This window comes from Mus pahari, chromosome 7 (assembly GCF_900095145.1).
Source record: "Mus pahari chromosome 7, PAHARI_EIJ_v1.1, whole genome shotgun sequence".
Taxonomy (NCBI): domain Eukaryota; kingdom Metazoa; phylum Chordata; class Mammalia; order Rodentia; family Muridae; genus Mus; species Mus pahari.
This window is the reverse complement of record NC_034596.1, coordinates 108,504,407-108,518,011: the sequence shown is the minus strand read 5'-3', so window position 1 is coordinate 108,518,011 and position 13,605 is coordinate 108,504,407. Positions and strand designations below refer to the sequence as shown.

At 40.9% G+C, this 13,605-nt stretch overlaps 3 gene segments (V, D, J or C); all 3 read left to right on the top strand.

The window, feature by feature from the left end:
- The first annotated feature begins 281 nt into the window (after positions 1-281).
- On the top strand, positions 282-739 carry LOC110324271. The segment is given in 2 exon segments: positions 282-327; positions 411-739. Coding segments are annotated over 2 exon segments (375 nt in total).
- Positions 740-5,968: 5,229 nt separating this feature from the next.
- On the top strand, positions 5,969-6,443 carry LOC110324208. The segment is given in 2 exon segments: positions 5,969-6,031; positions 6,115-6,443. Coding segments are annotated over 2 exon segments (375 nt in total).
- Positions 6,444-10,765: 4,322 nt separating this feature from the next.
- LOC110324581 lies at positions 10,766-11,222 on the top strand. The segment is given in 2 exon segments: positions 10,766-10,826; positions 10,894-11,222. Coding segments are annotated over 2 exon segments (390 nt in total).
- Positions 11,223-13,605: the final 2,383 nt, after the last annotated feature.

Sequence of the window (13,605 nt, the reverse complement as noted above, 5' to 3'; positions counted from 1 at the left end):
CAAGCATACCAGCAGTGCAGGGCTCATATAAGGTATATGGGATGTATTTCCTTAGAGAGTTATTAGATTTGGACTAGACCATCCTGCTGCTTGTCCCATGTGCCTTTTCAGTCCTTCCTCTCCAGCTCTTCTCCATTTGGACTAGGTTCTTATGTAAGAAGTCCCCTGCTCATGAATATGCAAATTACCTCAGCCTATGGTGGTTAAATACAGGGATGTCCACATCCTGAAACATATGTCCCATGTCCTCTCCACGGTCCCTGAACACACTGACTCTAACCATGGAATGGAGCTGGGTCTTTCTCTTCCTCCTGTCAGTAACTACAGGTAAGGGGCTCACCAGTTCCAAATCTGAAGAAAAGAAATGGCCTGGGATGTCACTGACATCCACTCTGCCTTTCTCTCCACAGGTGTCCACTCTGAGGTCCAGCTGCAGCAGTCTGGGGCTGAGCTGGTGAAGCCTGGGGCCTCAGTGAAGTTGTCCTGCAAGGCTTCTGGTTACACCTTCACTGACTATTGGATGAACTGGGTGAAGCAGAGGCCTGGACAGGGCCTTGAGTGGATTGCATATATTCGTCCTGGAAATGGTGATACAAGCTACAACCAGAAGTTCAAGGGCAAGGCCACACTGACTGCAGACACATCCTCCAGCACAGCCTACATGCAGCTCAGCAGCCTGACATCTGAGGACTCTGCGGTCTATTTCTGTTGGAGACACAGTGTTGCAACCACATCCTGAGTGTCTCAGAAACCCTGGAGGTGCAGCAAGTTGCCTTGGGACTGACAAGACTTAGAGTAGAGTCGCTTGTAGATTTGCTTAGAGGCAGTCATTTGGGTAGTGTGTTTTTGTCTCTATTTCTTAAAGACCTATTGTGCTTTTTCAGCTTTGCAGAAGGACATCCATGAATTACAAGCTGTTCATTAGGATGTCCCTAGAATACCCCATGCCTTGTTAATATGGATAACAGTGAACACTTTCAATGACATATTTCTTCTTTCATAAAACAACAAAAAAGTGAAACTGTGAATATGGATGATAAAAGTATGTTTGTATTTTGTGAAAGACTAGAACTTTGGAATAGCTGGGAATAAAGTATACTATGAATTTTACCTGTAAAATTCCACCAAGTTCTGGGCAAAAATAGCCCTTTCAAAGTCTTAGGTCTTAAGTCTTTACTTCCTATTCAGAACTCCTGATTTTATAAATGAAGAGGGTCATTTACCTTGCTCCAACACAAATTTCCTTGTAAATGTAAGTATAGTAGAGGTTCTTGTGGACCCAGACTTTTTAATAAAGTTTTGAAGCATCTCATCAGGACCAAGGCAACAGGCAACACAAGATTCTGCAACATTACAGGAAAGGACACAGTCTTAAGTCTTAAGTGACTTTTAAGTGTTTTGCTAACTTGTTTATGTGGTCTGCCAAGTTTCAGGCTCATAGAAAATAAGAGGTATTAATATCAGAATGCACAGCTGCATCATTTCTGCCATTGTCAAGTTGAACATTCCTCTGAGGGTGGAGTGAGGATGATTATAGGAGAAATAGAAAGGAAGACTCTGAGACAAAGATTAGAAATAAGAGTGCTGTCAAGTAAATACTACTGCAATCCTGAGTTTACTATTCATATATGTCACATGTCATGTTTAGAGTTTTACTGCTGTGAACAGAGACCATGACTAAGGCAAGTTTATGAAGGAGAATATTTAACTGGGGCTGGCTTACAGGTGTAGAGGTTCAGTCGAGCACTATCAAGGCAGGAGAGCATGACAGCATCCAGGCAGGCATGGTGCAAGCAGAGCTGAGAACTCTATATCTTCATCAGAAGGATGCTAGCAGAATACTTGCTTCCAAGCAGCAAGAGTTTTATAACCCACACCAGAGTGACACACCTATTCCAACAGGCCCTCACCTTAAAATAGTGCCATTCTGTGCTGAGCATATACAAACCATCACATTGAGTCCTTGGCCCCCATAGGCTTGTTCAAGCATTTGAGTCTTTGAGTGGCACATGCTCCAATATGTTCATAGAAGCCATACTCATAATAGCTAGAAGCTGAAAACAACCCAGATGTCCCTCAACAGAGGAGTGCATAAAGAAAATGTGGTTCATTTATAGAATGGAGTTCTACTCAGCTATTAAAAACAATGATTTTATGAAATTTGCAGGCAAATGAATGGAACTTGAAAATATCATCCTGAGTGAGGTAATCTACTCACCAAATAACACACATGGTGTGCACTCACTGATAAGTGGATATTTGCCAAAAAACTCAGAATATCCACGATAAAATTCACAGACCATATAGAGCTATGGAATGAAGACCAAAGTATGGATGTTTCTGTGTGGCTTAGAAGAGGAAACAGAATACTCACAGGAGGAATTATGGGGACAACTTGTGGAGCACAGACCAAAGAAAAGGCCATTCAGAGACTGCCCTACCTGGAGATCTATCCCATATGCAGTTGCAAAATCCAGATTCTATAGCAGATGCTGGGAAGTTCTTGCTGATCAGAGCCCGATATGGCTATCTCCTGAAAAGTTTCTGCCAGAATCTTTAAAAAATACAGAATCAAATGGTCACAGCTAACCCTTGACCTGAGCAAGGGGTCCTTGAAAGAGGAGTTAAAGAACAGATTGAAGGAGCTGATTGAGTTTGCATCTACACTGAGGGAGCAACAGTGTCAACCAGCCAGAACATCTCTCCCTGAGCTCCTGGAGGCTGGACTCCTGGAGGGGCCCACGGTTCCAGCCACATATGAGGCAGAGGATGTCCTTGTTTGGACATCAGTGGGAGGAATGGCCTTGGGCCTGAGGGGGTTCAATGCCCCAATACAGTGGAATGCCAGGGTGGGAAGGTGGGTTTGGGTGAGTGTACAGGGAGCACCCTCATAGAGTCAGAAAGTGGGGGCAATGGGATAGTGGCTTCTAGAAAGGAAACCTGGAAAGGGGATAATATTTGAAATATAAATAAATAAAATATCCAAGAAAAGGGAAAAATATTCTAAAGTTCAAAGTTTCTTCTGAGATTCATCCAATTACTTAACTTTAATTTCCAAAGTAAGATTGGAAATTAGCTAGGCAAAATCCAAACACTGTACCTCAGCGACTAATTTCAAAGTTGTCTTTAGCACTCCAACTCCTTTTTCATCATTGTTGACTGTAATGAACTCCTTTCTCCTGCATCGTCTATTCACACACACACACACACACACACACACACACACACACACACACACTTCCAATATCTAGACTTGCATCCTGTATATGTTTGGACTGAGTCAGAATTACTTTCTGTGGGGCAGTGGACCATGAGTAGAAGCCTCTAAGGTTGAGCTTGACTTGAAGCCTCAGGGACAGAGAAGGGACAGTAGGAACTGTTCCTGAGACCAGACCCCTGTCACATAGTCACAGCCCACCATAGAGAGAGTTGTGGACATCAGTCACACAGGGGCAGTGGCCCCAAGCCCCTCCATATGTAGATGATCTTTCTCTTTTACACCTAATTACAAATGAGAACTGTTAGAGCTAGGTTCCACTGCCAGTAGGAAAGCAGGTTACTCTGAGAGCTTCATTGATGATAATGTACTAACAATATAGATCCAGAGTCTGAGACATCAGTCACCATCTCCCTGTAAAGAAGAGCTAATTCTCCCTGCATCTGAGCCCTGCAAGCACATTAGTTGCAAGGATATGTTATTGTCAAAGTCACAAAGTCACACTGAACAACTACAGTGTAAAAGATGGAAAATCTACCTCCAGGTGAGGTCATGACCAGCAGGGGTCACAATGGAGCCAAGAATCCCCAGTAAAGATTTGTGGGTATCCTCTGTGGTTTTTTTTTTTTTTTTTTTTTTCTTAACTTATGCATACCTATTGTGATTGACCTATTAAAATTCCATGCTCAAACACTGTGAAGATTCTGTATAAAACACTTTAAAGATTTATATTTTCTTGGTTATTACATATAAACCTAGACTCCTGAGATCTTTCAGTCACTGTGCCACCAAGGCATCATACAGGAACAGGTCCAAGGACCCAGACACACATATGCAGAGGATGGGCTTGTTTGTCCTCAGAGGGAGAAGATGCACCTAAACCTTGACACATTTGAAGCCCCACAGAGTTGGGAAAGCCTGTGAAGGGGGGCATCCTATTGAAGAAAGGGGTTGGGGAGAAATATGGAGAGAAACTGTCAGAAGATGGACCTGGAGGGGGCGATGACTGAATTGTCAAAAAATAAAAGTATTAAAAAAATAAGTATTAAAATTCATACAATTATTTCTGATGTGATATTCTTTTCACACTTCTATAAGAAACTTCACCAATAACTCAAATACACACTCTTTCATTTTCTCTATAGAAACAAACAAACAAAATATATAAAATTGCTTTAAAAGATAAAACACAGAAATAGTACACGTAAACACACACATACACATAAACACACAAGCACATACACTCAGAAACTCATAAAAATGCAACTCTGTAATCAAGATATATATTCAAAAGTCAAGTGCAACAAAAATTAAGGTAGAAAACAATGAGAGTAAATATCTACAAAACACTGTTGACTTCATTTTGTTTTGGACTTCTAGTGTTAGATAGGTGTCCATCATTAAATGTGGTAATAGGACCAGAATCCTCAGAGCTCCCAGGGACTAAACCACCAAACAAAGTGTACACATGGAGAGACTCATGTCTCCAGTTGCATAGGTATTAGAGGATTGCCTTATCTCCATCAGTGGTAGGGGAGGATCATTGTCCTGTGAAAGCGCTATGATCCAGCATAGGAGAATTCTAGAGGGATGAGGCAGGAGTGGATATATGGTTTTGGGGAGCAACCTCATAGAAGCAGGAGCAGGTATGATGGGATAGAGGATTTGTTGAGGGGAACCAGGGAAAGGAGTAAACATTTGATATGTAATAAATAAAACAACCAATAAAAAAGAAGTGGTCAGGATGTTGTGAGAGAGACATATTGGAAGATCCCAAGGGAACCCAGAGGGATAGAATGGGGCTAGGAATGATCATAGTACATTATTCAATTCATGGAGCCACACATAAATGAAATCATAAAGTATTTGTTTCTATGAACCTCATTGAGCTCATTGAGACATTTTTCATGTTCTTACACATATGCATTTCATGGTTTTACACTGTGGAATATTTCATTGTCTATAAACCAAACTGTCAATATCTATTTGTCCTTTGTTATAAATGTAAATGGATTTCATTTCCCAACTTCTGTGAATGGAGCAATAAACATGGATGTGTAACTGTCTCTGTAATAATATAGAGTTATTTGAGTACATGCTTAGAAGGGATACAGCTGAGACACAGCAAAGATTTATTTCCTTTTTGTTGACAATTTCAAACAGAATTTTGAGGTCAATATAATATGCTAGTACACTCATATCAGTAATGAGTAAAGATTCAACATTTTCCATATCCATGTCATTATTTTTCACATTTTCCTTCTTCCTTATCAACATCTGACTGAGTTCTACTTAAGACTTTAAATCTTTTTAGTGGCTATTTCCATCATTAGAATCATCATTATCTTCATCATCATCATCATCATCATCATCATCAATAATAACATTTTGATTTTCAAAAAGCATTCTCTGTAAATCAATGTGTTAACATATCCCAGATCGGAGCAACAGAATTAGGCCAATTGAGAGATTTGTCCATGTAGTTACAAGCATACCAGCAGTGCAGGGCATGTAGAAAGTGTATGGGATGCATTTTCTCAGAGAGTTATTGGATTTGGACCATCCTGCTGCTTGACCCATGTACCTTTTCAGTCCTTCCTCTACAGCTCTATTCCAGTTGGACTAGGTTCTTATGTAAGCAGTCCCCTGCTCTTGAATATGCAAATTATCTGAGTCCACCGGGTGGTTAAAAAGAGGGATGTCAACATCCTGAAAACAACATATGACCAATGTTGTCTCTACAAACCCTGAACACACTGACTCTAACCATGGGATGGAGCTGGGTCTTTCTCTTCCTCCTGTCAGTAACTGCAGGTAAGGGGCTCACCAGTACCAAATCTGAAGAAGAGAAATGGCCTGGGATGTCACTGACATCTACTCTTCCTTTCTCTCCACAGGTGTCCACTCCCAGGTCCAGCTGCAGCAGTCTGGAACTGAGCTGGTGAAGCCTGGGGCCTCAGTGAAGATGTCCTGCAAGGCTTCTGGCTACACATTCACTAACTACTGGATGCACTGGGTGAAGCAGAGCCATGGAAAGAGCCTTGAGTGGATTGGATATATTAATCCTTACAATGGTGGTACTGGCTACAATGAGAAGTTCAAGGGCAAGGCCACACTGACTGCAGACAAATCCTCCAGCACTGCCTACATGCAGCTCAGCAGCCTGACATCTGAGGACTCTGCAGTCTATTTCTGTGCAAGACACAGTGCTGCAACCACATCCTGAGTGTGTCAGAAACCCTGGAGCAGCAAGCTGCCCTGTGAATGAGAAGACTTAGAGAAGAGTTGCTACAAGACTTGCTCACATGCAGTCATTTGGGTAGTTCAATTTGTGTCTGTTTCTTACAGACCTACTCTGCCTTTTCAACTTTCCAGAAGGGCATCCATGAATTACATTTTGTTGTTTGGGGATGTTCCTAGAGTACCCTTTGCCTTGTCAATATTGATAACAGTGACCACTTTCATTGACATTTTTCTAATTTCTTAAAACAATGAAAAAGGTAAACTGTGATTATAGGTGTTAAAAATATGACTGTATTGTGTGAAAGAATGGAACTTTGGAATAGCTGCAAAAGAAGTATAATATGAATTTGACTTGTCAAATTCCATCAAATGCTGAGGAACCAAAAAGCCTTTCCAAAGTCTTAAGTCTTTGCTTTTATTCAGCACTCCTGATTTTAAAAATGAAGAGGATTATTTACCCCACTCCTAAACAATTATCTTGTAAAATAGGTATAGTAGGAGTTCATGTGGACCCAGACTTTTTAATAAAGCTTTGAAGCATCTCATGAGGACCAAGGCCACAGGCAACACAAGATTCTGCAACAGAGTAGAAAATGACAGAGTCTTGAGTTTTAAGTGAGTTTTAGGTGTTTTGCTAACTTGCTTATGTGGTCTGCCAGAAGTTCCAGGCTCTTAGAATATAAAAGGTATTAATATCAGAATGCATAGGCAAATCATTTCTGCCATTACCAAGTCGAACATTCCTCTGAGGGTGGAATGAGGATGAAATAGATAACATAGAAAGGAAAACTCTGAGACATAGGTTAGAAATAAGAGTGCTGTTCAGTAAATAGTACTGCAATTCTGAATTTACTTCACATATACTTTATATATGTTATAGTAAGAGTTTTACTGCTGTGAACTGAGACCATGACCAAGGCAAGTTTATGAAGGACAACATGTAATTGGGGCTGGCTTACAGGTTTAAATGTTCAGTCCAATATCATCAAGGCAGGATAGCATGACAGCATCCAGGCAGGCATGGTGCAAGCAGAGCTGAGAGTTCTACATCTTCATCTGAGTGATGATAGCAGAATACTTACTTCTAAGCTGCTAATAATATTATAGCCCACACCCAGAGTGACACACCTATTCTAACAGGACCACATCTTATAATAGTGCTATTCTGGGCTGAGCATATACATAACATCACATTGACTCCCTGGCCCTCATAGGCTTGTTCAAACATTTGAGTCTGTGAGTGACATACATAAACAAAGCATAATGCAAAGTATATTTAGTGCAACTTCCAAAGTCCCCATAGTCTATAGTGGTCTCAACAATGTTGAAAGTCTTCTGACAGTTTCTTAGAAAACTGGACATAATACCATCTGAGGATACAGCTATATCACTCCTGGACATATACTCAGAAGATGCTCCAACATGTAATAAAACACATGCTCGCATATGTCTATATATGCCTTATTCATGATAGCTAGAAGCTAGAAACTGCCTAGATGTCCCTCAACAGAAGAATGCATACAGAAAATGTCATATATTTACAGAATAGAATACTACTCAGCTATTTAAAACAATAACTTCATTAAATTACCATGTAAGTTAATGGAACTTGAAAATATTATCCTGTGTGAGGTAATCCAGTCACAAAAGAACACACATGGTATGTACTCATTGATAAGTGGATATTAGCCAAAATGTTCAGAATATGCAATACACAATTCACAGACCATATGAAGCTAAAGAAGGAAGACCAAAGTGTGGATGTGTCTGTGCATTTCAGAACAGGGGACAGAGTACTCACAGGAGGAATTATGGGGACAAAATATGGAGCACAGACCAAAGGAAAGGCCATCCAGAGACTGCCCTACCTGGAGATCCATCCCATACACAGTTGTCAAAATACTATTTGCAGATGCTCGGAAGTTCTTGCCGATGGGAGCCTGATATGACTGTCTCCTGAAAGTCCCTTCCAGAATCTGAAAAATGAAGAATCAAATGGTCACAGCCAACCCCTGGCCTGAGTGAGGGGTCCTTGACTCCAGAGTTAGAGAAGGGACTGAAAGTGCTGATGTGGTTTACTGCCCCTCCGAGGGAGGAACAGTGTCAACCAGCCAGAACATCTCCCTACAAGCTCCTAGGGACTGGACCACCAAACAAATAAGACAGATGGAGGAACTCATGGCTCCAGCCACAATGAGGTAGAGGATGTCCTTGTTTGGACATCAGTGGGAGGAATGGCCTTTGGCTCCATGGTGGTTTAATGCTCCAGTGCAGTGGAATGCCAGGGTGGGAAGGCAGGTGTGTGTGTGTGTGTGTGTGTGTGTGTGTGTGTGTGTGTGTGTTGGAGGAGCACCCTCTTAGAGGCAGGAAGTTGGGGCGATGTGATGGGGCTTCCAGAAAGGAAACGGAAAGGGGATAATATTTGAAATATAAGTAAATAAATAAAATATCCAATAAAAGGAAAAGAAAGTCCAAAGTTCAAAGTCTCTTCTGAGATTCATCCTATTACTTAACTTTAATTTCCAAAGTAAGATTGGAAATCAGCTAGGCAAACTCCAAACTCTGTACCTCTATTGCTACTGTCAAAGCAGCCTTTAGCTCTCCAACATCTTTTTCATCATTGTTGACTACAACAAAATTCTTTCAACTTGGTTGGCTATACACACACACACACACACACACTGAAACACACACATATACATACATACATACAGATGGACTTATAATATCTAGACTTGCATCTTGTATATGTTTAGACTGAGTGGGAATTACTTTCTGTTGGGAAGTGAACCATGAGAAGAAGCCTCTAAGGTTGAGCTTGGCTTGAAGCCCAAGGAACACAGAAGGGACAGTAGGAGTTTTATCTGTTCCTGAGACCAGATCCCTGTCACATTGCCACAGCCCACCATAGAGAGTTGTAGACATTAGTCACATAGGGGCAGTGGCCCCAAGCACCTCAGCATGTAGATGAGAACACGTAGAGGGACTCATGGCTCCAGGTGCATATGTATCAGAGGATTACCTTACCTGGCATCAATGGCAAGGAAGTTTCATTGTTCTATGAAGGCTCCATAACCCAGCATCAGAGAATTCTAGTGGGATGAGGCAGGAGTGGATATATAGTTTGGGGGAGCAACCTATAGAAGCAGGGGCAGGTGTGATGGGATAGGGGATTTGTGGAGAGGAACCAGTTAATGGAGACAACATTTGAAATGTAAATAAATATAATAACCAATAAAAAAGACTTGGTCACAATGTTGTGAGAGAGACATATACAAAGGTTCCAAGGAAAACCATAGGGACAGAGAAGAGGTAGGATTGATCAAAGTGTATTATTCAAATCCTGGAACCACACATAAATGAAATCATGAACCATTTTTTTCTATGGACATGGATGGCATGGTAGATAAATATTCCATTCTCTTACACATATGTATACACATAATAAATAGTTCATGGTTTTACACTGAGGAATATTTCATTGTCTATAACCCAAACATTTTCAGTATCTATTTGACCTTTGTTATGAATGTAAATGGATTCCATTTCCCAGTTTCTGTGAATGGGGAAGTAATAAACATGGATGTGTATCTGTCTCTGTAGTAATATAGAGTTATTTGGGTACATGCTTGGGAGGGATGCAAATGTGACACAGCACAGATCTATTTACTCTTTTTGGTGATAATTTCAAACAGAATTAAAAAATCAGTATACTAAACTAGTGCACTCATATCAATAATGAGTAAATATTCAACGTTTTCCACATCCATGTCATTATTTTTCTCATTTGTCTTCCCCCTTATCAACATCTGACTGGGTTCTAATTAAGACATTAAATCTTTTTAATGGCTATTTCCAACATTATCATCATCATTATCTTTTTCATCATCACCTCCAACATCATCATCATCATAACTGATCTTTAAAAAGCACTATCTGTAAATCAACATGTTAACATAACCCAGAGTGGAGCAACAGATTTAGGCCTAGTAAAGATTGAGAGATTCATCCCTGTAGTTACAACCATACCAGAACTGAAGGGATAATAGAAAGTATATGGGATGCATTTCCCCAGGGAGGTATTAGATTTGGACTAGACCATCCTGCTAGTTGACCCATGTGCCTTTTCAGTCCTTCTTCTCCAGCTCTTCACCAGTTGGACTAGGTTCTTACGTAAGAAGTTCCCTGCTCATGAATATGCAAACGACCTGAGTCTATGGTGGTTAAAAACAGGGATGTCCACACCCTGAATACAATATATGACCAATATTCTCTCCACAGTCCCTGAACACACTGACTCTAGCCATGGAATGGAGCTGGGTCTTTCTCTTCCTCCTGTCAGTAACTACAGTTAAGGTGCACACTTGTAAAAATCCGAAGAGGAGAAATGGCCTGGGATGTCACTGACATCCACTCTGCCTTTCGTCCCACAGGTGTCCACTCTGAGGTTCAGTTGCAGCAGCCTGGACATAAAGTAGTGAATGCTGGGGATTCAGTGAAGCTGTCCTGCAAGTCTTCTGGTTACTCATTCAGTAGATTCAAAATGGACTGGATGAAGCAGATCCATGGAAAGAGCCTTAAGTGGATTGGAGATATTAATCTTTTCAATAGTGGTACTAACTACAATGAAAAGTTCAAAATCAAAGGCATATTGACTGTAGACATATCCTCTTGCACAGCCTATATGGACCTTAGCAGATTGACATCTGAGGATTCTGCGGTCTATTACTGTGCAAGACACAATGCTGCAACCGCACACTGAGTGTATCAGAAACCCTGGAGGAGGAGCAGAAAGCTGCCCTGGGAATGAGAAGACTTAGAGAATATTCCCTGGAAGACTTGCTCAGATGCAGTCATTTGGGTAGTCCATTTTGTGTGTGTTAATTGTAAGACCTATTGTGCTTTTTCAACTTTGCAGAGGACATCCATGAATTACATTCTGTTCATTTAGGATGTTCCTAGAGTACCCCATGCCTTGTCAATATCAATAACAGTGTCCACATTCATTGATAATTTTCTTCTTTCGTAAAACAACAAAAAAGATAAACTGATTATGGATGATAAAAATATGTCTGGGTTACGAAAGAGTAGAACATTGGAATAGCTGGGAATAAGGTATGAGTTTGACTTGTAAAATTCTACCGACTTCTGAATAAGAAGAAGCCCTTTCTTTTTTTTTTTTTTTTTTCCAATTTTTTACTAGGTATTTTCTTCATTTACATTTTAAATGCTATCCCGCAAGTCCTGAATACCCTCCCTCCCCTACTCGCCTATCCACCCACTCCCTGTTCTTAGCCCTGGGGATCCCCTGTACTGGGGCATATAAAGTTTGCAAGACCAAGGGGCCTCTCTTCCCAATGATGGCCGACTAGGCCATCTTCTGCTACATATGCAGCTAGGGACCCAAGCTCTGGGGGTACTGGTTAGTTAATATTGTTGTTCCACCTATAGGGTTGCAAACCTTCATCTCCTTGGGTTCTCTCTCTAGCTCCTTCATTGGGGGCCCTTTGTTCCATCCAAAAGCTGACTGTGAGCATCCACTTCTGTGTGTGCCAGGCACTGGCATAGCCTCATGAGAGACAGCTATAGCAGAGTCCTTTCAGCAAAATCTTGCTGGCGTTTGCAATAGTGTCTGCATTTAATGTCTGATTATGGGGTGGATCCTCAGGTGGGGCAGTCTCTGGATGGTCCATCCTTTAGTCTTAGTGCCAAACTTTGTCTCTGTAACTCCTTCCATGGGTGTTTTGTTCCCAATTCTAAGGAGTGAAGCAAAACACATGGAACTCAAGAAGAATGAAGACCAAATGAGGACATTTCACCTTTTCTTATAAGAAGCACTTTCAAAATCTTTTTTAGCGCTTCTCTGGTACAATTAATGCCATATTATAAATGGCAGTTAAATAAGTGCATAGTGATTTTCTAACAAAGCTTGCTAAAATTTAGCCAACATGTTCAGCTTGAGTGTACTTAGGGAATAGTTAGTGATAGAAATGGGCAGGTGCAGGACTGGTCCCTTTCAAAGCTTTACTTCCTTTTCAGCACTGCTGATTTTATAAATGAAGAGGATTATTAACCCCCCTCTTACCCAAATTTCCTTGTAAACCTCGGTATAGTAGGGGTTCATGGGGACCCAGGCATTTTAATAAATCTTTGAAGAATCTCAGCAGGGCCAAGGCCACAGGCAACACAAGAATCTGGAACACTACAGGAAAGAACACAGTCTAAGTCTTAAGTGACTTCCAGGTGTTTTGCTAACTGGTTTATGTGGTCTGCCAGAAGTTCTTGGCTCTTAGAATATAAGTGGTATTAATATCATAATGCACAGCTGCATCATGTCTGCCACTACCAAGTCAAACAGCCCTCTGAGGGTGGAGTGAGGATGATTATAGGAGAGATGGAATGGAAAACTCTGAGTCAAAGTTTAGAAGTAAGAGTGACGTCCAGTAAAACATACTGCAATCTTAAATTTACAACTCATAGGCTTTACATACGTCATAGTTAGGGTTTTATTGCTGTGAAAAGAGACCATGACCAACACAAGTTTATGAAGGAAAACATTTATTTGGTGATGGCTTACATGTGTAAGGGTTCAGATCTGTATCTTTAAGGCAAGAGAGCATGACAGCATCCAGGCAGGCATGGTGCAAGCAGGGCTGAAGGTTCTTCATCTTCATCTGAAGGGTGCTAGCAGAATACTGGCTTCCAAGCAGCTGAGAGTTTTATTCCTCACACCCAGTGTGACACACCTATTCCAACAGAACCACAACTTATAATAGTACCACTCTGGGCTGAGCATTTACATACCATCACATTTATGCCCTGGCTCTCATAGGCTTGTTCAAGCATTTGAGTCTGTGGTTGTTATACATAAACAAAGCATAATGCAAAGTATATTTAGACCAACTTCCAAAGACCACATAGTCTATAGCAGTCTCAATAATGTTGATGGTCCTCTGGCAATTTCTTAGAAAACTGGAAAGTGTACTATTTGAGGACCCAGTATAACACTCCTGTGCATATACTATGAAGATGCTCCAACATGTAATAAGGAACAATGCTCCCATATGTTCATAGAAGCTATATTGATAATTACTAGAAGCTGAAAACAACCCAGTTGTCCCTCACCAGAGGAAGGTATACAGAAA